The sequence below is a fragment of the Oncorhynchus gorbuscha genome, linkage group LG13 (assembly GCF_021184085.1).
Source record: "Oncorhynchus gorbuscha isolate QuinsamMale2020 ecotype Even-year linkage group LG13, OgorEven_v1.0, whole genome shotgun sequence".
In the NCBI taxonomy this organism is placed as follows: Eukaryota; Metazoa; Chordata; class Actinopteri; order Salmoniformes; family Salmonidae; genus Oncorhynchus; species Oncorhynchus gorbuscha.
The window spans coordinates 91,827,242-91,855,156 of NC_060185.1; the positions used below are offsets into that span (position 1 = coordinate 91,827,242).

Genomic DNA, 27,915 nt, shown 5'->3' on the forward strand with positions numbered 1-27,915 from the left:
TCTAGCACTGAGATGCACTGCCTTAAAACTTGAGACTTGCTTAGGACATGCAAAATTGTGACTTGGTCCCATCTCTGACTTTTATACCTTGTTTTTCTTTAGCATAATAGTTTTTCTCATTTTGTCAGTTCATAAAAAACCTGTTATTAGCCTTTATATGCGTAATAATTCGTATTAATGCGTAATAATGCGTACTTGATGAATGATGGATGGAACACATTTAAAAAAAAATCCCAGGTCTTTGACTATTAGCCTATAATAAAATTAAATCACTCTCCAACCTCTTGATTTATAGTCTGTATTTACAGCTCACCATCAGGACCAGCCCATACCAACACAGCGCAGATTGTCTGTGGTTCTCCTTCTCCGTGCGTAAATCTGTTCTCATGGCGCATCATTCGTCTCCTCTCTACAGCACTAAATCAATGCAATAGAGGCTCCACCGTGTACAGTACCGTTTTACTGCATGTGAGACTTTATTAAGAAATTGCATTTCAGCACATAGGGGGTGTTGCCACAAAGTAGCCATATTGAATGAATTGAGACGTTCCGCTGTCAACCCAACTAGGTCCCGATGAAGACAGCTCCTCGTAAATTCTACTCCCCACACTTCTCTTCTTCACGATGGCCGCCACGGACATAGACATTTTCGCTGTAAGTATCCTAGAGATTTGCTGCGTTTCACAAACATCGTGCATTAACAGCCTAGTGCATTATGCATAGTCTACGTTGCAGTGTGCCTACCGGGATATTCTGGTATACGGTAGTAGCTGATGAGGCGGATATGCAGCAGCTAAAGTGGGGTATCATCAACACCCGGAGAGCAGTGATTTCCTTCCCGTAGACTAGATAGCTTTTGAGGAACGGTAGCCTATTCTTGACGCATAATTATGTCGACCCTGTTCTAGGTTGTTTATAAAATGTTAATTGATGCTAGGTATGCAATTGACGCATTTTATACGTTGCACTTCTGATATTGCTGATAGTGACACCTCATTCTGCTGTCATTCAGAGGTTAAACCAATAGCCACTCGATGCTACATTGTATCAATTCGATCCACAGATGTATCATTTGCCACTGTCAGTGAAACATTGTAACAGTTTTAGAACGTGTTTATTGTAGCCACGCAGGCATTTCATGTTTTGTCGAGAGACGAGGGTTGACACATTGTAACCACATCACTACAATGAATGGTGGGAGAGTTCAACTTTCAGTGCAACACTAGCTAAGAGGCTAGTTAGTTTGAGTTGTTGTGAATTGAAGCTAACCTGCGGATAACAGGATAAGTAGGTAAGTAGCAGCCACTTGTCTCTCCATGAGGAAACTGAACGAATCCTCAGTTCAACAGTAGTAGAACACATACACTCTGAGGACGTGTGTATCTGTCAACATATGACATCCTTCAATGTTTGTTCGTAATTACAGCCTACTGAATTAGAAATTGATCCCCAGGCCAGAGGGGTCATAACTTAAGGTTTGAACACAGCCTACTGAATTAGAAATGGATCCCCAGGCCAGAGGGGTCATAACTTAAGGTTTTAACACAGCCTACTGAATTAGAAATTGATCCCCAGGCCAGAGGGGTCATAACTTAAAGTTTGAACACAGGCTACTGAATTAGAAATTTATCCCCAGGCCAGAGGGGTCATAACTTAAGGTATGAACACAGCCTACTGAATTATAAATTGATCCCCAGGCCAGAGGGGTCATAACTTAAGGTTTGAACACAGCCTACTGAATTATAAATTGATCCCCAGGCCAGAGGGGTCATAACTTAAGGTTTGAACACAGCCTACTGAATTATAAATTGATCCCCAGGCCAGAGGGGTCATAACTTAAGGTTTGAACACAGCCTACTGAATTATAAATTGATCCCCAGGCCAGAGGGGTCATAACTTAAGGTTTGAACACAGGCTACTGAATTAGAAATTGATCCCCAGGCCAGAGGGGTCATAACTTAAGGTTTGAACACAGCCTACTGAATTAGAAATTGATCCCCAGGCCAGAGGGGTCATAACTTAAGGTTTGAACACAGCCTACTGAATTATAAATTGATCCCCAGGCCAGAGGGGTCATAACTTAAGGTTTGAACACAGCCTACTGAATTAGAAATTGATCCTCAGGCCCGAGGGGTCATAACTTAAGGTTTGAACACAGCCTACTGAATTAGAAATTGATCCCCAGGCCAGAGGGGTCATAACTTAAGGTTTGAACACAGCCTACTGAATTATAAATTGATCCCCAGGCCAGAGGGGTCATAACTTAAGGTTTGAACACAGCCTACTGAATTAGAAATTGATCCCCAGGCCCGAGGGGTCATAACTTAAAGTTTGAACACAGCCTACTGAATTAGAAATTGATCCCCAGGCCAGAGGGGTCATAACTTAAGGTTTGAACACAGCCTACTGAATTAGAAATTGATCCCCAGGCCAGAGGGGTCATAACTTAAGGTTTGAACACAGCCTACTGAATTAGAAATTGATCCCCAGGCCAGAGGGGTCATAACTTAAGGTTTGAACACAGCCTACTGAATTAGAAATTGATCCCCAGGCCAGAGGTGTCATAACTTAAGGTTTGAACACAGCCTACTGAATTAGAAATTGATCCCCAGGCCAGAGGGGTCATAACTTAAGGTTTGAACACAGCCTACTGAATTAGAAATTGATCCCCAGGCCAGAGGTGTCATAACTTAAGGTTTGAACACAGGCTACTGAATTAGAAATTGATCCCCAGGCCAGAGGTGTCATAACTTAAGGTTTGAACACAGCCTACTGAATTAGAAATTGATCCCCAGGCCAGAGGTGTCATAACTTAAGGTTTGAACACAGCCTACTGAATTATAAATTGATCCCCAGGCCAGAGGGGTCATAACTTAAGGTTTGAACACAGGCTACTTATCTTCATATCCAAACTACTTATTTTACTTATTATTACTACTTATTATTACTACTTATTCTGAGCACATAGTTAGTTAGTCCTTCAATTAATCACTGTAGTTCAGTTTGCAACACACACACACACACACACACACACACAAACACACACACACACACACACACACACACACACACACACACACACACACACACACACACACACACACACACACACACACACACACACACACACACACACACACACACACACACACACACACACACACACACACACTACGCCACATGGATGTGAAGCGGATGACAGATTGTGTTTGTTAAGGGTGTGAAATAACAGCTACACAGAGGGATCTTTTGTGTGTGTGTGTGTGTGTGTGTGTGTGTGTGTGTGTGTGGGTGTGGGTGTGGGTGTGGGTGTGTGGGTGTGGGTGTGGGTGTGGGTGTGTGTGCGTGTGGGTGTGCGTGTGTGTGTGTAGAGCACTGGGCCAGTGGCACAGATGATTGTTGTGTTGTCCTCATGGCCTTCTGTGCTGTGAATAACAACATGCTGTGTTTCTGTAGACGGCCCAGCCTTCTGTGCTGTGAATAACAACATGCTGTGTTTCTGTAGACGGCCCAGCCTTCTGTGCTGTGAATAACAACATGCTGTGTTTCTGTAGACGGCCCAGCCTTCTGTGCTGTGAATAACAACATGCTGTGTTTTTGTAGACCACCCTTCTGTTTTTTAAAATGTAACCATTATTTAACTAGGCAAGTCAGTTAAGAACAAATTCTTATTTACAATGACGGCCGTTCCCGGCCAAACTCCAACGACGCTGGGCCAATTGTGTGCCGTGTTATGGGATTCCCAATCACGGCCGGATGTGATACAGCCTGGAATCAATCCAGGGACTGTAGTGACACCTCTTGCACTGAGATGCAGTGCCTTAAACAGCTGTGCCACTCGGGATCCCAAACATGCTGTGTTTCTGAAGACGGCCCAGCTCTCTGTGCAGTGAATAACAACATGCTGTGTCTAGGCACACTCCCAAATTGCACCCTATTCCCTATGTAGTCACTACTTTTGACCAGGGCCTATAGAGCTCTCGTCATAACTAGTGCACTACCTAGGGAATAGGGTGCCATTTGGGACTCAGCCTCTGAAGACAGCGCCGGTTCAGTGTCTGGGAAAATGGATTGCATGGACTGCATGTTAATATTCTGGGTGAAATATAACCTAGCATTATTCAGGCCTTCATCCTGGTGCGGCAGCGTAGCCTAGTGGTTAGAACGTTGGACTAGTAACCGGAAGGCTGCGAGTTCAAACCTCCGAGCTGACAAGGTACAAATCTGTCGTTCTGCCCCTGAACAGGCAGTTAACCCACTGTTCCCAGGCCGTCATTGAAAATAAGACTGACTTGCCTGGTTAAATAAAGGTAAAATAAATAAATAAATAAAAATCCTGGGTTAAATATAACCTAGAATTAGAGTCAGGCCTTCTTCCTGGGTTAAATTTAACCTAACATTAGTCAGGCCTTCATCCTGGGTTAAATATAACCTATAATTAGTCAGGCCTTCTTCCTGGGTTAAATATAACCTTGCATTAGAGTCAGGCCTTCATCCTGAAATTGCCAAGAAACTGAAGATCTCGTACATCTCACAGAACAGCTTCATTAAATAGTACCCGCAAAACACCAGTCTCAATGTCAACAGTGAAGAGGCGACTCCAGGATGCAGGCCTTCTAGGTAGAGTTGCAAAGAAAAGTACATAATATGATTCATATGGGCAGAATAACACAGACACTGGACAGAGGAACTCTGCCTAGAAGGCCAGCATCCCGGAGTCACCTCTTCACTGTTGATGTTGAGACTGGTGTTTTGCGGGTACTATTTAATGAAGCTGCCAGTTGAGGACTTGAGGCATCTGTTTCTCAAACTAGACACTTTGATGTACGTGTCCTCTTGCTCAGTTGTGCACCGGGGCCTCCCACTCCTCTTTCTATTCTGGTTAGAGCCAGTTTGCTCTTTTCTATGAAGGGAGTAGTACACAGCGTTGTACGATATCTTCAATTTCTTGGCAATTTCTCGCATGGAATAGACTTCATTTCTCAGAACAAGAATAGACTGACGAGTTTCAGAAGAAAGGTCTTTGTTTCTGGCCATTTTGAGCCTGTAATTGAACCCACAAATGCTGATGCTCCAGATACTCAACTAGTCTAAAGAAGGCCAGATGTATTGCTTATTTAATCAGGACAACAGTTTTCAGCTGTGCTAGCATAATTGAAAAAGGGTTTTCTAATGATCATTTAGCCTTTGAAAATGATGAACTTTGATTAGCTAACACAAACAATGTGCCATTGGTACACAGGAGTGATGATTGCTGATATTGTAAGTCGCTCTGGATAAGAGCGTCTGCTAAATGACTTAAATGTAAATGTAAATAATGGGCCTCTGTACGCATATGTAGATATTATTTTTTTTTAAACAGCCATTTCCAGCTGCAACAGTCATTTACAACATTAACAATGTCTACACTGTATTTATGATCAATTTGATGTTGTTTTAATGGACAAAAAAAAAAGTTTTTTCTTTCAAAAACAAGGACATTTCTAAGTGGCCCCAAACATTTGAACGGTAGTGTATATTTTTTGTTTACATATTTTTTGTTTACACATTTTTTGTTTACACATTTTTTGTTTACACATTTTTTGTTTACATATTTTTTGTTTACATATTTTTTGTTTACACATTTTTTGTTTACACATTTTTTGTTTACACATTTTTTGTTTACATATTTTTTGTTTACACATTTTTTGTTTACACATTTTTTGTTTACATATTTTTTGTTTACACATTTTTTGTTTACACATTTTTTGTTTACATATTTTTTGTTTACATATTTTTTGTTTACACATTTTTTGTTTACACATTTCTAACATGTGATTGTCTCTCCTCAGAATGAAGAGGAGCGTTGCCTGGAGCTGGGTGGCCATGTTGGGTTTGACAGTCTTCCAGACCAGTTGGTCAGTAAATCAGTCACACAGGGATTCTGCTTCAACATCCTGTGTGTCGGTACGTGACGTCTGATTCCATTATCACCTCCAGCCTGCAACATCTTAAACACGTCTCAGTTCTCACTACAGATACAACTCCAGCCTTAGTGCCAGTCTATTTCTACTGTAGCTAAAGGCAAGGATCTTTTCTGAATGCAGGAACCCAGGCTAAAACATCTTCAGTCACAGCATTTTTATTTTCTCACTCACATCTTTTTAAAATGTCCATCTTATTTTCTACTTTTCTGTCTTTTTCTTCATCTCAGGTGAGACAGGGATAGGGAAGTCGACGTTGATGAACACGCTGTTCAACACACTGTTTGAGGCCGAGGAGGCCAGCCACTACCAGAACGGTGTGTACCTGCGGCCCAGGACCTACGACCTGAAGGAGAGCAACGTTCAGCTCAAACTGACTGTAGTCGACACCGTGGGGTTCGGAGACCAGATCAACAAGGAGGAGAGGTGATAGTGGTGCAGGAACAGCTGGGTGCTTCGTTAGCGAGGCGGATAGGAGGTGGTTTGGTGAACCACACTCGCGTGATGAGTAATCTTGCCTGACATCTGGTTGGGATTGTTTAGCTCATGGATTTGTGTAGATACTGTAGGGAGAGGAATAGCATCAGGACTGGTCAGTTAAGGGGTCAGGTTGGGGTTAGTCATTAAAATAGCACTTCTTCTTGGATGGTTTCTAGATACTGAACCTACTTTCATTCAGTGGTTAAAGGCTATTCAGACAGGCTGTAGCTATAAGAAGACCAAAGTTGGACATTCAGCATTCCTCCTCAGGCCCTCTCAACTAGTGGCCCTCCAGCCAACACACATACAGTGTAAAGGCTTGGCATAGCTTAAGGCTTTGGGTCTTTGTGCAGCCATGAATGGGGAGGGAAGAGTAGGGAGAGGATGATTAGAAGGGCATAATGACATCTGAAAAGGAACTTAAATAGTCTAACAACAGGGGAGTGGGAATGTTTGGAGCGGTGTTATCGTGGCGGTTTGTAACCCAGATACTCTACTATTTCTTTCTTGAATAGCAAGGAAAACTTTCTCTGATATTTATTTTCTGGTGAAAATGCGAGGTTGAGGAGGTTGAGAATAAATACGGGATATGTTTTCAGACCCTGTATTGTTTTATCACTTTTCTCAGGAATGTCTGCTTTTCTAACATTCTCCATTCACTTGTAATTGAAACTGACCCTATTCCCAAAGCCCCAAATCCTGATCACATCCATGTTTGTCTTTCTGTGCGCTGAAGCTTCAAACCCATAGTGGACTACATCGACACTCAGTTTGAGACCTACCTGCAGGAGGAGATGAAGATCAAACGTTCCCTGTTCGACTACCACGACACCAGGATCCATATCTGTCTCTACTTCATCTCCCCAACCGGACACTCTCTCAAATCACTGGATCTGGTCACCATGAAGAAACTGGACAGCAAGGTAACGTTTGATTGAAATACACTATATAAAAGTATGTGGACACCCCTTCAAATGAGTCTATTTGGCTCTTTCAGTCACACCCGTTGCTAACAGTTGTATAACATCGAGCACACAGCCATGCAATCTCCATAGACAAACGTTGGCAGTAGAATGGTCTTACTGAAGAGCTCAGTGACTTTCAACATGGCATCGTCATAGGCCTGTCTTAATAACCTTTAAACACTGAATGAAAGTAGGTTCAGTATGTAGACCTACAGTAAGTCAGTTCTACAAATGTCTACCCTGCTCAGGCTCCCGAGTGGCGCAGTGGTCTAAGGCACTGCATCTGAGAGCTAGAGGTATCACTACAGACCCTGGTTCAATTCCAGGCTGTATCAAAACTGGTGGTGATTGGGAGTCCCATAGGGCGGTGCACAATTGGCCCAGCGTCATCCGGGTTAGGGTTTGGCTGTGGTAGGCTGTCATCGTAAATAAGAATTAGTTCTTAACTGACTTGCCTAGTTAAATAAAGGTCCAATACAAAATAGAGCTGTGCCGGTCAACTGTGCTGTTATTGTGAAGTGTAAACGTTTAGGAGCAACAACGGCTCAACTGCGAAGTGGTAGGCCACACAAGCTCACAGAACGGGACCACCGTGTGCTAAAGCGTGTAAAACTCGTCTGTCCTCGGTTGCAACACTCACTACCGAGTTCCAAACTGCCTTTGGAAGCAACGTCAGCACAACTGTTTGTCGAGAGCTTCATGAAATGGGTTTCCATGGCCGAGCAGCTGCACACAAACCTAAGATCACCATGCACAATGCCAAGCGTTGGCTAGAGTGGGGTAAAGCTCGCTGCCATTGGACTCTGGAGCAGTGGAAACGCGTTCTCTTGGAGTGATGAATCACGCTTCACCATCTGGCAGTCCGACGGATGAATCTGGGTTTGGCGGATGCCAGAAGAATACTACCTGCCCAAATGCATAGTGTCAACTGTTAAGTTTGGTGGAGGAGGAATAATAGTCTGGGGCTGTTTTTCATGGTTTGGGCTAGGCTCCATAGTTCCAGTGAAGGGAAATCTTAACGCTACAGCATACAATGACATTCTAGACACTTTCGTTCTTCTAACTTTGAGGCAACAGTTTGGGGAAGGCCCTTTCCGGTTTCTGCATGACAATGCCCCCTTGCCGAAAGCGAGGTCCATACAGAAGTGGTGTGTCGATCGGTGTGGAAGAACTTGACTGGCCTGGACAGAGCCTTGACCTTAACCCCATCAAACACCTTTGGGATGATTCGGAACGCCGGCTGCGAGCCTGGCCTAATCGCCCAACATCAGTGATCTGACCTCACTAATGCTCTTGTGGCTGAACGGAAGCAAGTCCCCACAGCAATGTTCCAACATCTAGTGGAAATCCTTCCCAGAAGAGCGAAGGCTATTATAGCAACAAAAAGGGGGGGGGGACCAATTTCATATTAATGCCCATGATTTTGGAATGAGATGTTTGACGAGCAGGTGTCCACATACTTTTGATCATGTACACACATTCTTGTATTCGTAGCTGCTCTGACACTGTTGCAGGACAACATTTTTGGACATTGACGTGTTAGTATCTGAAGCGTTGGACATCATACAGTTCAACAGGCGCTGTGGCTCTGAAGGATACTGACAGGTGTTCAGGTTCAGGCACAACCAGTTACATTATTATCTCAAAGTAGAGCTGCATTCATATTTTGATGCTTGTATTTGTGTCAATCCAGAGATAATTATTTATTTTTTTAAACATGGTCGACCTGCTGATTCAAATGCTGCTCCTCCCTGTACTCCAGGTAAACATCATCCCCATCATTGCCAAGGCAGACACCATATCTAAGAGCGAGCTGCACAAGTTCAAGATCAAGATCATGTCAGAGTTGGTGAGCAACGGTGTTCAGATACACCAGTTCCCCACTGAGGACGAGGCTGTCACCGAGATCAACTCCTCTATGAATGTGAGTCTGACGCACACACACACACACGCACGCACGCACGCACGCACGCACGCACGCACGCACGCACGCACGCACGCACACACACACACACACACACACACACACACACACACACACACACACACACACACACACACACACAATTATACACACACACACACACAATTATATACACACACACACAATTATACACACACACACACACAATTATATACACACACACACACACGCAATTATACACACACAAACATGGACACACACACACAAAAAAAACCACACCCTTGTCACATCACAGTGCAGTTGTCTATGCCAGGCACCTGTACACTGTAATCAGATTGCTTGCCTTCCTGATTTACTGTGTCAGCCGAGGAGCCGATGATTGATTGATTGATTGAAAGAGACAACAGTGTCTTCCTCTTCTTCAATGCTTTAAAAAAACACCAGCTTATTTGTGACACATTGCTGTGGTCTTGTGTTTTTAAACCACAAGTCATTGGGATATTATAACGGAGGTTATACATGCTCATGACAGTCCGATGAGTTACTAAATGTTCCCATATTAAATTAAATCCTTTGTTCCAGGCCCATCTGCCCTTTGCTGTGGTGGGGAGTGTTGAGGAGGTTGAAGTGGGGAATAAGATGGTGAAAGCCAGACTGTACCCCTGGGGAACTGTACAGGGTAGGTATCTCTCTGATCCTGTACCCCTGGGGAACTGTACAGGGTAGGTATCTCTCTGATCCTGTACCCCTGGGGAACTGTACAGGGTAGGTATCTCTCTGATCCTGTACACCTGGGGAACTGTACAGGGTAGGTATCTCTCTGATCCTGTACCCCTGGGGAACTGTACAGGGTAGGTATCTCTCTGATCCTGTACCCCTGGGGAACTGTACAGGGTAGGTATCTCTCTGATCCTGTACCCCTGGGGAACTGTACAGGGTAGGTATCTCTCTGATCCTGTACCCCTGGGGAACTGTACAGGGTAGGTATCTCTCTAATGATTCTGTACATTTATTATACATTTATAGAACCATAAAAATGATTTGGAAAGTGGACAACACAGTAGCAGATCACACAGTAATTAAAAGTCCATTTTCTATACTACTGATGCAAGCAGAGCAAGACCCCAGAATCAATAGGTCTGAGCTGGAAAAGTGAATACCCATCATCAATGCATCGATATTACCCAATCACTAGAGACCCATATCATTAATGCATCGATATTACCCAATCACTAGAGACCCATATCATTAATGCATCGATATTACCCAATCACTAGAGACCCATATCATTAATGCATCGATATTACCCAATCACTAGAGACCCATATCATTAATGCATCGATATTACCCAATCACTAGAGACCCATATCATTAATGCATCGATATTACCCAATCACTAGAGACCCATATCATTAATGCATCGATATTACCCAATCACTAGAGACCCATATCATTAATGCATCGATATTACCCAATCACTAGAGACCCATATCATTAATGCATCGATATTACCCAATCACTAGAGACCCATATCATTAATGCATCGATATTACGCAATCATTAGAGACCCATATCATTAATGCATCGATATTACCCAATCACTAGAGACCCATATCATTAATGCATCGATATTACCCAATCACTAGAGACCCATATCATTAATGCATCGATATTACCCAATCACTAGAGACCCATATCATTAATGCATCGATATTACCCAATCACTAGAGACCCATATCATTAATGCATCGATATTACGCAATCACTAGAGACCCATATCATTAATGCATCAATATTACGCAATCACTAGAGACCCATATCATTAATGCATCGATATTACGCAATCATTAGAGACCCATATCATCAATGCATCGATATTACCCAATCACTAGAGACCCATATCATTAATGCATCGATATTACGCAATCATTAGAGACCCATATCATTAATGCATCGATATTACCCAATCACTAGAGACCCATATCATCAATGCATCGATATTACCCAATCACTAGAGACCCATATCATTAATGCATCGATATTACGCAATCATTAGAGACCCATATCATTAATGCATCGATATTACCCAATCACTAGAGACCCATATCATTAATGCATCGATATTACCCAATCACTATAGACCCATATCCTTAATGCATCGATATATTACGCAATCATTAGAGACCCATATCATTAATGCATCGATATTACCCAATCACTAGAGACCCATATCATTAATGCATCGATATTACCCAATCACTAGAGACCCATATCATTAATGCATCGATATTACCCAATCACTAGAGACCCATATCATTAATGCATCGATATTACCCAATCACTAGAGACCCATATCATTAATGCATCGATATTACGCAATCACTAGAGACCCATATCATTAATGCATCAATATTACGCAATCACTAGAGACCCATATCATTAATGCATCGATATTACGCAATCATTAGAGACCCATATCATCAATGCATCGATATTACCCAATCACTAGAGACCCATATCATTAATGCATCGATATTACGCAATCATTAGAGACCCATATCATTAATGCATCGATATTACCCAATCACTAGAGACCCATATCATCAATGCATCGATATTACCCAATCACTAGAGACCCATATCATTAATGCATCGATATTACGCAATCATTAGAGACCCATATCATTAATGCATCGATATTACCCAATCACTAGAGACCCATATCATCAATGCATCGATATAACGCAATCACTAGAGACCCATATCATTAATGCATCGATATTACGCAATCATTAGAGACCCATATCATTAATGCATCGATATTACCCAATCACTAGAGACCCATATCCGTAATGCATCGATATTACCCAATCACTAGAGACCCATATCATTAATGCATCGATATTATGCAATCATTAGAGACCCATATCATTAATGCATCGATATTACCCAATCACTAGAGACCCATATCATCAATGCATCGATATAACGCAATCACTAGAGACTCATATCATTAATGCATCGATATTACGCAATCATTAGAGACCCATATCATTAATGCATCGATATTACCCAATCACTAGAGACCCATATCATCAATGCCAATATAAAATAAGACTTTAATTGTTATTTTCTCAAATGCGTAATGTTGTTAACTTGCAATTGAATGACCAGTCCCTTTTAAACTATAAGGTATTTGTCACCATATTAAACCAACCCTATAACCCAGTCCTGCTGTGTTGTGCTCATCAGTGGAGAACGAGAGCCACTGTGACTTTGTGAAGCTGAGAGAGATGTTGCTGAGAGTGAACATGGAAGACCTGAGAGAGCAGACTCACGCCAGACACTACGAGCTCTACAGACGCTGCAAACTGGAGGAGATGGGATTTACGGATACAGACCCCGACAACAAACCCTTTAGGTGAGACCAGCTCTCGTTCAACGTTACATAGCGGGCAGGTTGTCGACCCTTTTGATTTGGGGCTGAAGGTTTGTCATCAAATATGCAGAATATAAACTGACATTAGACCAGTGTTAGAAGTGAAAATAAGGCCAAAGCATCAGAACACCTAGATGTCCAGGGCCCGGCGACGACATCTACAGTCAGGAGCAAAAGCCCATGGACGTCTCACAGCAGTCAGACACAGTAATACACATTCTACAATGAAATATAGACACCCTATTCCCTACCTAGTGCACTACTTTTGACCAAGGAACCCTGTTCCCTATGTCGTGCACTATATTGGGAACAGGGTTCCATTTGGGATGCATCCATATCCCTGTTTAACTGTAACTACCTTGTCTTCCCTCACCAATCAGTCTGCAGGAGACGTATGAGGCCAAGAGGAAAGAGTTCCTGGGGGACCTGCAGCATAACGAGGACGACATGAGACAGATGTTTGTCAACAAGGTGAAGGAGACCGAGGCAGAGCTGAAAGTAAAGGAGAGGGAGGTAATCATTCATAAGGTGCTTCTGGGAGTTTGTTTTGTTTAGATTATGTTGTTCTGCTCCCTTTCATACTCAAACTCATCCTCATTTTCTGACTGTGTCTACAGTCATAATGTAACAGGGTATTTTGGGACTGTCTACAGTCATAACGTAACAGGGTATTTTGTGACTGTCTACAGTCATAATGTAACAGGGTATTTTGTGACTGTGTCTACAGTCATAACGTAACAGGGTATTTTGTGACTGTCTACAGTCATAATGTAACAGGGTATTTTGGGAGCTTCCAACAGTTTGGACACTTTTACTTTAGTTTGAACAGTTTGTTCAGTGTAGCGGTCTGAGACATTTCCCTGGATGTTCCTCTGCCTGTATTATTACACGTTAAAGCACATAGAGCCTATATGTTACCATGTTATACCAACCCCTCCAATCCAGCTCCATGAGAGGTTTGAGCAGCTGAAGAGGATGCATCAGGAGGAGAAGAGAAATCTGGAGGAGAAGAGGAGCAATCTGGAGGAGGATATGAACGACTTCAACAGGAGGAAGGTGGCAGCTGAGACGCTGATGGGTCAGTCTCTACAGGGATCCTCACAACCATTCAGAAAGGACAAGAAGAAGTAAGTATTTTCTGTCTGTCTGTCTGTCGGTCTCTCTCTATCTCTCTGTCTCTCTCTCTCTCTGTCGCTCTCTCTGTCTGTCTGTCTGTCGGTCTCTCTCTGTCTCTCTCTCTGTCTGTCTGTCTGTCTGTCTGTCTGTCTGTCTGTCTGTCTGTCTGTCTGTCTGTCTGTCTGTCTGTCTGTCTGTCTGTCTGTCTGTCTGTCTGTCTGTCTGTCTGTCTGTCTGTCTGTCTGTCTGTCTGTCTGTCTGTCTGTCTGTCTCTTTCTCTCTGTCTGTCTTTCTCTCTCTCTGTCTCTCTGTCTCTCTCTCTCTCTCTCTCTCTCTCTCTCTCTCTCTCTCTCTCTCTCTCTCTCTCTCTCTCTCTCTCTCTCTCTCTCTGTCGGTCTCTCTCTGTCTGTCTCTCTCTCTGTCTCTCTCTCTCTCTCTCTCTCTCTCTCTCTCTCTCTCTCTCTCTCTGTCTGTCTGTCGGTCTCTCTCTGTCTGTCTCTTTGTCTGTCTGTTCAACTGATCAAACGCTATAGTAGCAGACACTACAGCCCTGAAGCTCTGGCCTAGTGTTCTGCTTGTCTCTATGGGACTGTCACTCGCACAGTTGCAGTCAGGAAGTGACTAATGATATAGCATTACAGTGCCAGGAGACATCTTGGCTTGGAAACTGTGATACGGGGGACGGATTGAGTCTGACATTGTTTTCCCAGACACTGGAGGAGGTCACAGTTTGCCCTGTCTCCGCCTGATCGCCTGATGCTTGTGGTTCTGCAACACATACAAACACAATAACACACACACACTACACACCACCACCACCAGACCGTCTCTGCATAGCGTGACCTATCAGTCTCGATATCTGCTAGGCTGGGTACCTGATGTTTAGCTACACACAATATCAATTGATAGGGTAACACTAATCTTCTCTCACAGCCTCAGTGTATGATAACACAAATCTGACTACTGTGATAACACCAGTCATATGTAGCTATTCAGTTCAGAGTTAGACATCTTAGATGGTAGCCTATTCAGTTCAGAGTTAGACATCTTAGATTGTAGCCTATTCAGTTCAGTTAGACATCTTAGATGGTAGCCTATTCAGTTCAGAGTTAGACATCTTAGATGGTAGCCTATTCAGTTCAGAGTTAGACATCTTAGATGGTAGCCTATTCAGTTCAGAGTTAGACATCTTAGATGGTAGCCTATTCAGTTCAGAGTTAGACATCTTAGATGGTAGCCTATTCAGTTCAGTTAGACATCTTAGATGGTAGCCTATTCAGTTCAGTTAGACATCTTAGATGGTAGCCTATTCAGTTCAGTTAGACATCTTAGATGGTAGCCTATTCAGTTCAGTTAGACATCTTAGATGGTAGCCTATTCAGTTCAGTTAGACATCTTAGATGGTAGCCTATTCAGTTCAGAGTTAGACATCTTAGATGGTAGCCTATTCAGTTCAGTTAGACATCTTAGATGGTAGCCTATTCAGTTCAGTTAGACATCTTAGATGGTAGCCTTTTTTTTTTATTTTTTTTATTCAGTTCAGTTAGACATCTTAGATGGTAGCCTATTCAGTTCAGTTAGACATCTTAGATGGTAGCCAGGGATTTATTCAGTTCAGAGTTAGACATCTTAGATGGTAGCTATTCTATTCAGTTCAGTTAGACATCTTAGATGGTAGCCTATTCAGTTCAGTTAGACATCTTAGATGGTAGCCTATTCAGTTCAGTTAGACATCTTAGATGGTAGCCTATTCAGTTCAGAGTTAGACATCTTAGATGGTAGCCTATTCAGTTCAGAGTTAGACATCTTAGATAGTAGCCTATTCAGTTCAGTTAGACATCTTAGATGGTACCCTATTCAGTTCAGAGTTAGACATCTTAGATGGTAGCCTATTCAGTTCAGTTAGACATCTTAGATGGTAGCCTATTCAGTTCAGAGTTAGACATCTTAGATGGTAGCCTATTCAGTTCAGAGTTAGACATCTTAGATGGTAGCCTATTCAGTTCAGAGTTAGACATCTTAGATGGTAGCCTATTCAGTTCAGAGTTAGACATCTTAGATAGTAGCCTATTCAGTTCAGTTAGACATCTTAGATGGTACCCTATTCAGTTCAGAGTTAGACATCTTAGATGGTAGCCTATTCAGTTCAGTTAGACATCTTAGATGGTAGCCTATTCAGTTCAGAGTTAGACATCTTAGATGGTAGCCTATTCAGTTCAGAGTTAGACATCTTAGATTGTAGCCTATTCAGTTCAGTTAGACATCTTAGATGGTAGCCTATTCAGTTCAGAGTTAGACATCTTAGATGGTAGCCTATTCAGTTCAGAGTTAGACATCTTAGATGGTAGCCTATTCAGTTCAGAGTTAGACATCTTAGATGGTAGCCTATTCAGTTCAGAGTTAGACATCTTAGATGGTAGCCTATTCAGTTCAGTTAGACATCTTAGATGGTAGCCTATTCAGTTCAGAGTTAGACATCTTAGATGGTAGCCTATTCAGTTCAGTTAGACATCTTAGATGGTAGCCTATTCAGTTCAGTTAGACATCTTAGATGGTAGCCTATTCAGTTCAGTTAGACATCTTAGATGGTAGCCTATTCAGTTCAGTTAGACATCTTAGATGGTAGCCTATTCAGTTCAGTTAGACATCTTAGATGGTAGCCTATTCAGTTCAGTTAGACATCTTAGATGGTAGCCTATTCAGTTCAGTTAGACATCTTAGATGGTAGCCTATTCAGTTCAGAGTTAGACATCTTGCATAAAGAATATCAGTGGTTACAAGCTTCCGTCTGTATTTCTATCCCAATGTCAATCTGTCTATTGTAATGGAATAATGATCTCTCTCCTCAGACCAAAGAGAGATCTGTTGGACATTTAACTTCATAGAGTCTCAATGACAGGAAATGTTAAGCAGCACACTGATGAGGAGGAGAACGTGTGAGGAAATATAACTATTGACTATGACTCTGCTGACACCAAAGACTTGGCTGATTCACCAAGTTAATGTGGATGTTATAGTGCCCACTATTGGACAGTTCCCACATTTCACATTATAACCAGTTCATTTTGTTCGTAGAGAGATGGTCCCTGTTTTCTTTCTTTGTGTGAAGATGGACAGATCATAAAACGGTTTGGTTCGATCTGGAAAACGAAAACATCCATAATGTTGAAATGATTGCGATCATCGTTAACACACTATTCTCAAATTATTTTGTTTGTTTTGCATACTATTTTACTATTTTCTTCTTTTGATTTTCTACTCATCAAATTCTATATATGTTCCTTTTTCCCTTTTACCATATTTTTGCCTTATTTTCTTTATTTCAGTTGATTCGTTGGCACCACAGCAACACCAAGGCAACCAGGAATGTGTCTCTTCATCACCATGGAAACAAGGGACATGTTCTTTTTTTAGCTTCAGGGACTATTTCATTCTCAAATTGTATGAATGGACCCCAATGACACTTCTTTGACACTACACGTGAGAGAGCGAGCGAGAGAAATGTGTGTGATGACGATGCGTTGGCTGTGAGCCGCTCTGTATTCAAGGATCAGAAAGATGACCTTACACAGTGGACTTCACGCCCGTGTCCAAAATGGCCCCCTATTCCCTACAGTATACATGTCTTGTGGAGTCAGCACTGGAGATCAAAGGGTGCATCCCAAATGGCCCACTATTCCCTCTATAGTGCACTACTTTTGATAAGTGCCAAGTAGTGCACTTATATAGGGAATAGGGTGTAATTCAGGACGCAGCCTTTCTCTCCAGTGCTGACTCCACAAGACATGTAAAAACAAAACCTGTGGACTCAGTTATGATAACTTTTAGCGTATGTTGTTTTACGTTCCTGGTGTGAATGTGTCCATCTGAATCTGTCATCTGAACGCACATAGACATTAAAACCAGGAAACGTAACGCATGTTTTATCCCCAGCAGAAACATGACTAGGACTGTTTTACTGTTGCTAGGAAGAAAGAATGTATAGTTCTATCTCTGTTTCCAAACTGCTTCTGAAACAGCAAGAGCTTGCCTTCCAGGCTAATATAGTTCTACCCATCATTGCGTCAAATATTGACTGTGTGTGTGTGTGTGTGTGTGTGTGTGTGTGTGTGTGTGTGTGTGTGTGTGTGTGTGTGTGTGTGTGTGTGTGTGTGTGTGTGTGTGTGTGTGTGTGTGTGTGTGTGTGTGTGTGTGTGTGTGTGTGTGTGTGTGTGTTAATTTGTATGTGTGTATTAATTAAGTGATAAGGCCAGAGAAGACAGTTTTTGGAGGATATATTTTACACAATGGGCTACCAACATATTAAAATAATGATTTACATATTTTCATTTAAAAAAAGTGTATTTTGATGAATTCATTCGTACTATTTCATCTTTCCACAAGATATATATAATTTAAGGTTGCTCCCCAATCCAGCTGATTGCTGGTCGTTCGTTCTATCGGTTGGTTGCCAGAGATGCGACCCAGTCGTTAAGTCTTTTTGTTCTGTATCTATAGACCCAGTCTTTTTGTTCTGTATCTATAGACCCAGTCTTTTTGTTCTGTATCTATAGACCCAGTCGTTAAGTCTTTTTGTTCTGTATCTATAGACCCAGTCTTTTTGTTCTGTATCTATAGACCCAGTCGTTAAGTCTTTTTGTTCTGTATCTATAGACCCAGTCGTTAAGTCTTTTCGTTCTGTATCTATAGACCCAGTCTTTTTGTTCTGTATCTATAGACCCAGTCGTTAAGTCTTTTTGTTCTGTATCTATAGACCCAGTCTTTTTGTTCTGTATCTATAGACCCAGTCTTTTTGTTCTGTATCTATAGACCCAGTCTTTTTGTTCTGTATCTATAGACCCAGTCTTTTTGTTCTGTATCTATAGACCCAGTCTTTTTGTTCTGTATCTATAGACCCAGTCGTTCAGTCTTTTTGTTCTGTATCTATAGACCCAGTCGTTAAGTCTTTTGTTCTGTACCTATAGACCCAGTCTTTTTGTTCTGTATCTATAGACCCCCAGTCTTTTTGTTCTGTATCTATAGACCCAGTCGTTAAGTCTTTTTGTTCTGTATCTATAGACCCAGTTCTGTATCTTAAGTCTTTTTGTTTTACCTATAGACCCAGTCTTTTTGTTCTGTATCTATAGACCCAGTCGTTTTTGTTCTGTATCTATAGACCCAGTCGTTAAGTCTTTTTGTTCTGTATCTATAGACCCAGTCTTTTTGTTCTGTATCTATAGACCCGTTAAGTTCTGTATCTATAGACCCAGTTTTGTTCTGTATCTATAGACCCAGTCTTTTTGTTCTGTATCTATAGACCCAGTCTTTTTGTTCTGTATCTATAGACCCAGTCTTTTTGTTCTGTATCTATAGACCCAGTCTTTTTGTTCTGTATCTATAGACCCAGTCGTTAAGTCTTTTTGTTCTGTATCTATAGACCCAGTCGTTAAGTCTTTTTGTTCTGTACCTATAGACCCAGTCTTTTTGTTCTGTATCTATAGACCCAGTCTTTTTGTTCTGTATCTATAGACCCAGTCTTTTTGTTCTGTATCTATAGACCCAGTCTTTTTGTTCTGTATCTATAGACCCAGTCGTTAAGTCTTTTTGTTCTGTATCTGTGGATGCGACACAGTCATGCGTTTTAAATGTTCTATTGCCATACTGGCTGACAGCGTTGGTATCCCTTGCTTGCCAGCGAGCCAACTACGGCTAATTTACAGTCACGTCAAACAGTGCAGCCAGAATAACAGCAAAGTAGCTTCATTTGCGTTTGTTTGAGCTGTTTTCTAGTGACATTTATTTGGATACATCCATAACAATTAGCTAATGATGCGCAATTTTACCTTGCATAGAATGTGCTCTCTCTTCAGGACAGTGTTGTTCAGAGGAGCTAGCCAACAACACAGCTAACACAATCACTAGCTGCATTTCGTTTTACCTGTTATCTATTGACATTTCTTTGTATATATCCATAAAAATGATGCCAGCTGAATCATGATTTCCACTGGTTGAAAAAAGGTGTCTGCCTCGTCCCGACTCCCAACACGTTCACTACTATGGGACAGCTGGAGCTCACATTTCAAGATTGAAACCATGTTGCAAATGTGAAAGAGACAGACAGCAAGGTTTATACAAATCTCCGCTGTTGAAAACCAATTGCTAGTCTAAAAGAAATGGGATATAATGTCCAGATGCTTTTTAATAGTGGAGATCAAGTTTATAAATTACCTGGCTGGGCTGATGAGACAGTGTATTGTGCAGTGAGACGGAACAGAGTAAATAGACATTTCAACGTCATAGGTTTAGCTGGTGGTAACTAGTGGAATAGACACTGGCTGGAATGCGGTTTTAACCAATCAGTATCCAGGATTAGACCCATCCGTTGTATAACATAGATTATGCATTTGTGCATTTATACATGCAAATTTATGTAAAGCAACCTACATATGACTAAACCATAATCAATAGAAGTGTAATAATTAATCCAGTTCTGTTTTACCTTCAGAACTTGTATACTATATATGAATATATGCATAATAATACTATATTTTCGAGTTGCTGATAGTTTTTATGTATGAAGTATGTTATGATACTGTAGCTAGGTAGAGTCCAGTATGTTATGATACTGTAGCTAGGTAGAGTCCAGTATGTTATGATACTGTAGCTAGGTAGAGTCCAGTATGTTATGATGCTGTAGCTAGGTAGAGTCCAGTATGTTATGATGCTGTAGCTAGGTAGAGTCCAGTATGTTATGATGCTGTAGCTAGGTAGAATCCAGTATGTTATGATGCTGTAGCTAGGTAGAGTCCAGTATGTTATGATACTGTAGCTAGGTAGAGTCCAGTATGTTATGATGCTGTAGCTAGGTAGAGTCCAGTATGTTATGATGCTGTAGCTAGGTAGAGTCCAGTATGTTATGATGCTGTAGCGAGGTAGAGTCCAGTATGTTATGATACTGTAGTGGGGTAGAGTCCAGTATGTTTTGACACTGTAGCGAGGTAGAGTCCAGTATGTTATGATACTGTAGCTTGGTAGAGTCCAGTATGTTATGATGCTGTAGCTAGGTAGAGTCCAGTATGTTATGATGCTGTAGCTAGGTAGAGTCCAGTATGTTATGATACTGTAGCTAGGTAGAGTCCAGTATGTTATACCGTAGCTAGGTAGTATCCAGTATGTTATGATGCTGTAGCTAGGTAGAGTCCAGTATGTTATGATGCTGTAGCTAGGTAGAGTCCAGTATGTCCACAAGTGCAAAAAAACAAGCAAGCAATGGTCAGTTCAGAGACAAGGTCAGTTCAGGGTTAGAGCAGAGAGAACTGGTCAGAGGATGGAGATGGAGTCTGCTGATGATCTTGTAGTGGGCAAGTCTGGGAACCAGCCTGAGTCTTACAGCCGCTGCTGAACTTCTCCTCTTCCACTCTGTGTAACACTGACGCCTCAGCAGCTCTGGGCGCCAGAAAGCTCACCACACAAAGTTCAAGAATAAGTAGCCAGTCGCCCTCACTAGGAGCCCTCTGCCTCAGCACTTCTGTATTCCTCTGTGTTATTCCTCTCACACCACTCCTCAAATTATATTCTTAGTTGATCAGGAATTAGCAGCCAAAGAAAAAAGCTTGTACTGCGTCCAGATGCATAATTCAAATAAAAAACATTAGCCATTTAGCTAGCTAGCCAAGCCAAAAAAGTGCTAACCTGTCAGTCAATCTGCAAAGCCATGGCTCAAAAACACCAGTTTGTCACGTCTGTTGAAATGATCGGATCAAGGTGCAGCGTGGTAGGCGTACGTTTTACTTTTATTTAAATGACACCGAAAAACCAAACAAATTCTGAACGTAACGCGACAGGCAGTACAGAAAGCAACTACACACAAACATAGTCAATATCCCACAAACTAAAGGTGGGAAAAAGGCTGCCTAAGTATGATCCCCAATCAGAGACAACGATAGACAGCTGCCTCTGATTGGGAACCATACCCGACCAACAAAGAAATAGAAAAATTAGAATGCCCACCCAAATCACACCCAAACCAACCTAACCAAATAGAGAAATAAAAAGGCTCTCTAAGGTCAGGGCGTGACACAGCTATATACAATAAAAACTCAATGTTATCAAAAACAAAAGAGATTATTTTAAAAATCAACCATTAAAAACACCTACAAAACAACTAAATATGTACACATTTACAGGAGCTCTGTGCTTAGGCTGCTAATAGGGCACCATGGCAACTAAACACCGCAAAAAAAGAAACGTCCCTTTTTCAGGACCCTGTCTTTCAAAGATAATTCATAAAAATCCAAATAGCTTCACAGATCTTCATTGTAAAGGGTTTAAACACTGTTTCCCATACTGACTCTGAAAAACACCAAAAGAAAGATGCCCAGGGTCCCTGCTCATCTGCGTGAATGTTCCTTAGGCATGCTGCAAGGAGGCATGAGGACTGCAGATGTGGACAGGGCAATAAATTGCAATGTCCGTACTGTGAGACGCCTAAGACAGCGCTACAGGGGAGACAGTACAGACAGCTGATTGTCCTCGCATTGGCAGACCACGTGTAACAACACCCATACAGGATCGGTACATCCGAACATCACACCTGTGGGACAGGTACAGGATGGCAACAACAACTTCCCGAGTTACACCAGGAATGCACAATCCCTCCATCAGTGCTCAGACTGTCCTCAATGGGTTGAGAGAGGCTGGACTGAGGGCTTGTAGGCCTGTTGTAAGGCAGGTCCTCACCAGACATCACCTGCAACAACGTCACCTATGGGCACTAACCCACCTACGCTGGACAAGACAGGACTGGCAAGAAGTGCTCTTCACTGACGAGTCGTGGTTTTGTCTCACCAGGGGTGATGGTCGGATTTGCATTTATCATCAAAGGAGTGACCGTTACACCGAGGCCTGTACTCTGGAGCGGGATCGATTTGGAGGTGGAGGGTCCGTCATGGTCTGGGGCGGTGTGTCACAGCATCATCGGACTGAGCTTGTTGTCATTGCAGGCAATCTCAACGCTGTACATTACAGGGAAGACATCCTCTTCCCTGATATGGTACCCTTCCTGCAGGCTCATCCTGGCATGACGCTCCAGCATGACAATGCCACCTACCATACTGCTTGTTCTGTGCGTGATTTCCTGGCAAGACAGGAAAGTCATTGTTCTGCCATGGCCAGCGAACAGCCCGGATCTGAATCACATTGAGCATGTCTGGGACCTGTTGGAACAGAGGGTGAGGGCTAGGGCCATTCTCCCCAGAAATGTCCGGGAACTTGCAGGTGCCTTGGTGGAAGAGTGGGGTAACATCTCACAGCAAGAACTGACAAATCTGGTGCAGTCCACGAGGAGGAGATGCACTGCAGCACTTAATGCAGCTGGTGGCCACACCAGATACTGACTGTTACTTTTGATTTTGACCCTCCCTTTGTTCAGGGACACATTATTCCATTTCTCTTAGTCACATGTCTGTGTAACTTGTTCAGTTTATGTCTCAGTTGTTGAATCTTGTCATGTTCATACAAATATTTACACGTGTTAAGTTTGCTGAAAATAAACACAGTTGACAGTGAGAGGACGTTTATTTTTTTTATACAATGCAATAAAGGGTGAAAGCGACCATTCTATACAATTGAATTAAATATGTAAAGGTAAAAAGTTGAGAGGAGATATGGTTTCCAGAGCTGAAGGACATGCCTCTGACTGCTGGTGTTAAATCTCTGAATGTAACTGTTAAAGGGAAAGAGGAGAAGCCTTTTCATTCCAATCAAGAAGTTATAGGGAATTCACTTGGGATGTGTATGCATTGTTCTGGGACTTCAGAAGGCGAATCATGGTTTTATCAATGCTATTTGCAGCCTATAATGAATGTATAGATACAATTCACGAGTTTTTACCAGCCACACTGATCACTTACCTGTGCTCTACTTCTCTGTCCTCTGTATCACTTACCTGTGCTCTACTTCTCTGTCCTCTGTATCACTTACCTGTGCTCTACTTCTCTGTCCTCTGTATCACTTACCTGTGCTCTACTTCTCTGTCCTCTGTATCACTTACCTGTGCTCTACTTCTCTGTCCTCTGTATCACTTACCTGTGCTCTACTTCTCTGTCCTCTGTATCACTTACCTGTGCTCTACTTCTCTGTCCTCTGTATCACTTACCTGTGCTCTACTTCTCTGTCCTCTGTATCACTTACCTGTGCTCTACTTCTCTGTCCTCTGTATCACTTACCTGTGCTCTACTTCTCTGTCCTCTGTATCACTTACCTGTGCTCTACTTCTCTGTCCTCTGAATCACTTACCTGTGCTCTACTTCTCTGTCCTCTGTATCACTTACCTGTGCTCTACTTCTCTGCATCACTTACCTGTGCTCTACTTCTCTGCATCACTTACCTGTGCTCTACTTCTCTGCATCACTTACCTGTGCTCTACTTCTCTGTCCTCTGTATCACTTACCTGTGCTCTACTTCTCTGCATCACTTACCTGTGCTCTACTTCTCTGTCCTCTGTATCACTTACCTGTGCTCTACTTCTCTGTCCTCTGTATCACTTACCTGTGCTTTACTTCTCTGTCCTCTGTATCACTTACCTGTGCTCTACTTCTCTGTCCTCTGTATCACTTACCTGTGCTCTACTTCTCTGTCCTCTGTATCACTTACCTGTGCTCTACTTCTCTGTCCTCTGAATCACTTACCTGTGCTCTACTTCTCTGCATCACTTACCTGTGCTCTACTTCTCTGTCCTCTGAATCACTTACCTGTGCTCTACTTCTCTGCATCACTTACCTGTGCTCTACTTCTCTGCATCACTTACCTGTGCTCTACTTCTCTGTCCTCTGAATCACTTACCTGTGCTCTACTTCTCTGCATCACTTACCTGTGCTCTACTTCTCTGCATCACTTACCTGTGCTTTACTTCTCTGTCCTCTGTATCACTTACCTGTGCTCTACTTCTCTGTTTCACTTACCTGTGCTCTACGTGTGTTCTGGCCCTGGCCCAACACATCGGTCTCTGGGACCAATCAGACGGCCTAGAATTTATTTTCTTTCTAAAAATCGTCTGATCCAGACTCATTGCCGAGAAGAATATAATGTCTGTGGGTATGGCGTAGCATTTGGCCAGAACAAGGAGTTTGGGTAACCAGGCAACAGTATTGCATGAAATGATGCAACCATATCCTATAGCAACAGGCTTTAAATTAGGGCATCTTAAAATACCCAAGACCTGGTTGACTGTGGTGTTTGTGGGTCATGAATGTTGTTTCCCAACCCTGCATATCCTCCAACCATTACTTTGCTCTGAATGTTTTATTTTAGCCTGAGTGCTAGTGTGTTTGTGCTATCATGCCTACTCCAGCATGTACGGCTTGACAAGAGCACAAACAGATCTGTGACCAGGCTAGTTTTTTATTTCTCCAGTAAGCCTGGGTTATCTGAGTTACATTGGGGAGATTGTTTTATTGTTCCTAGGCAATGAATCAATGAGTAGCAAGTATTGTCATAGTTTTAACCTGTTTCAGTCAAGGGTTAATGTATGTAATAAACAGTTCATCTAGGTATTGGCGTATGTAACATACTGGTCATCAAAATATAACTTACTTATAGACTCCTTTATTCACATAATCATCATCTTCATGTCCATCAATGTACAGTACTCAATGCCCAGTGAGTAGAGGTTTACAGATAAGTAGTATAGTTTTATGTTCTGTTCATCTATCATGACTTTCCTGGGCATGCAGTATGTATACTCTTGTAGGCTAGCCTGCCTCCTTGTCTCCTGTTCAAATCAATGACCTGAGCTTTTTCTTTTTCTTTTCATAGCTTCTTTAGTCTTCCGTCTGCGTGCTCCCTAACATCAGGAAGGAATTTAAATTAGAAGAATGACTTTCTACCACACCGAAAGGATGGCTGTTCTAATCTTCCCCCATTTAACTATTAACAATCTATTGAGCTTACTATTTTTTTACAGTGTGATTCAAAGTTTCATTTTTGTAAAAATCCCTGTAAGTCCCAAATGGCACCCTATTCCCGATGTAGTGCACTACTTTTGACCAGAGCCCCTGGTCAAAAGTAGTGCACTACATAGGGAATAGAGTGTCATTTAGGACGGACCCCTTGCTGTGATGTGCTCATTATTCCTGAACTCTTCAAGTGATGTTCCTACCAATACCTGGTCCTGGAGTCTTCAATGCAGTGCAGGCCAAGCTCAACATAATATTAAACACGTTCTCTAATACTTAGAAAGTATACAGGCTATCTATAGGGCTATAAAGTAGTGCACTATATAGGGAATAGGGTTCCATTTTTGATGCAAACTTGGTTCATAAAAATAAAAGCTGATGCTCTAAAGCTGTCAAACTCAACGTTGGACCTCAAAGCCAGTTCTACTGCATAATTTTTTCCATTGACCACATTTACATGTGCACAGTATTCTGGATAATATAGCTCATATCCTGCTTAAGGTCTTATTCGGGATGAGCTATTTACATGCACCTTTTGATATCCCGCTCATGAGTATCCATGAATAAACTGAATATTCCTCATTTAATTACATGGCTTAAATGGATTAACTGAAATATAAGATTATAACCTCCTGTAGTGTAATATAATATTAACTCTCGCAGAATTATGAATTTCTTGCAGTGAAATTATACAACAAAATGTTAATTTTGGCTGGGAAACATGACGCAGTGGAGAATAATAATACATTTTTTTCCGCATTTCTTGAGAAAATGCAAATGCACATGTGAAGCATTATCTTTGATTATCTTTGTGTGATGCATTATCTTTGACACTGTTATGCAAGCAGACAGTATTTCAACCGCATCAAACATGCACCCAAGTCAAACTGAAGTCTTAACAGAAACTTGTTTCATCGTTTTCTCAGGTTTTTCATTTCCTTAAAACCCTTCAAACTGATTACATGTTTTGGACATTTTTCACAAGACCAAGGCTTTCCACTGTTTTGGAGTTATTGCGTTTTCTCCCGGTCCCTAAACGAGAAACAACATTGCAGGTGTTCATTTGAATGCATTCGTAGCCTAATCTTTCTATCGATGTAAAACATTATTCTGGTGATGTCACTACTTTATTTAGTATTCCGGTGCAATAAATTATGACATATTTTTATAGTTTGCATGAATCAAACTATACTTGACAAATTAATGGTCTACCAAATGTAGGAAATTATAAGCAGAAATGTTTCTAAATTAGGGGTGAAAGTAGCCAGTAGTAAATACATTACAGTAGGCTAAATTACTATTGAATTGTTATGGTGGATAGAACTGTGCAGGTAGCCTACCTTTTTGAAGTGATTTGACAGTCAGATGAAAACATCACACAATACCCATGATATGCGAAACTGAGCCTGCGTAGACTGCAAAAACCAACAGTGAACGGGATAAGATGTTATCATGCCACAGTATCCCGTCTAACATCATCATATCGAATGGCGTGTAAAATATTTTTTTGGGACATGCCAGCCAAGCCACTACACTACACAAACACAACACTAAACAATACATTCATTGCATTATAATGGTGACAAACGGTGCCCACAAACTGTTAGGGCCTCCATAAAGCTGTCCCAACACCTTACCACTGCTACACCTGGCTATCAGTGGAGCCTTGTCTGGCAGCGATACAGTTAATTCAGCCTCATTTACTGCCTTTTAAAATGAAACATAGCTGATATGGCTGACTTGCTTAGACAAATGTGGTTTCTACTGAACTGGGTCGCAATTAAGATGTACAAACTATGGCATAAGGGGACGACAAGCGGATAAGAGGCAATCCATAATTTGGATTACGAGATTGATGAGCGAGCTAGGACTGTCTAGTCAATATAACTACTTGTTCAGCACTTTTGAAATGTACAGCGACAGAATTCAGAACATGGGCCGTTCTTACAGTGTTCTCCCTGTACACCAAGTCAGAACCGTAGAATAAATAAAATGGCACATAAACAGACAATGAAAGCTCTTAAAATATTCAATGACTACATTTCTCTTAAACGGGTTATAGGCTACATGTGCACCACCAAGTCAGAACAGTAGG

The 27,915-nt window shown here is 41.8% G+C and overlaps 1 protein-coding gene across 3 annotated transcripts; it reads left to right on the plus strand.

The window, feature by feature from the left end:
* Window positions 1–316: 316 nt before the first annotated feature.
* Window positions 317–27,437, plus strand: LOC123993704 (septin-8-A-like). 3 transcript variants are annotated; one of them, XM_046296117.1, is made up of 10 exons: window positions 317–654; window positions 5,832–5,946; window positions 6,194–6,389; window positions 7,180–7,366; window positions 9,171–9,332; window positions 9,915–10,011; window positions 12,585–12,753; window positions 13,152–13,242; window positions 13,717–13,898; window positions 25,681–27,437. In XM_046296117.1, the coding sequence occupies exons 1-10, from the start codon at window positions 625–627 to the stop codon at window positions 25,733–25,735; spliced, it is 1,284 nt and encodes a 427-aa protein (XP_046152073.1). In that variant the 5' UTR covers window positions 317–624; the 3' UTR covers window positions 25,736–27,437. The 3 variants fall into 3 exon arrangements, with proteins under 3 accessions (XP_046152073.1, XP_046152072.1, XP_046152074.1); XM_046296116.1 differs by having other exon boundaries at window positions 319–654; window positions 13,152–13,284; XM_046296118.1 differs by lacking the exon at window positions 25,681–27,437 and adding an exon at window positions 17,214–18,426 and having other exon boundaries at window positions 319–654; window positions 13,152–13,284.
* The last annotated feature ends 478 nt before the right edge of the window (window positions 27,438–27,915 follow it).

Coding starts and splice junctions, on each gene's coding strand:
- LOC123993704 (XM_046296116.1), top strand. CDS start 625: ATGGCCGCCACGGACATAGACATTTTCGCT. Junction 6,390..7,179: donor CAGATCAACAAGGAGGAGAG/GTGATAGTGGTG, acceptor TGTGCGCTGAAG/CTTCAAACCCATAGTGGACT. Junction 7,367..9,170: donor TGAAGAAACTGGACAGCAAG/GTAACGTTTGAT, acceptor CCTGTACTCCAG/GTAAACATCATCCCCATCAT.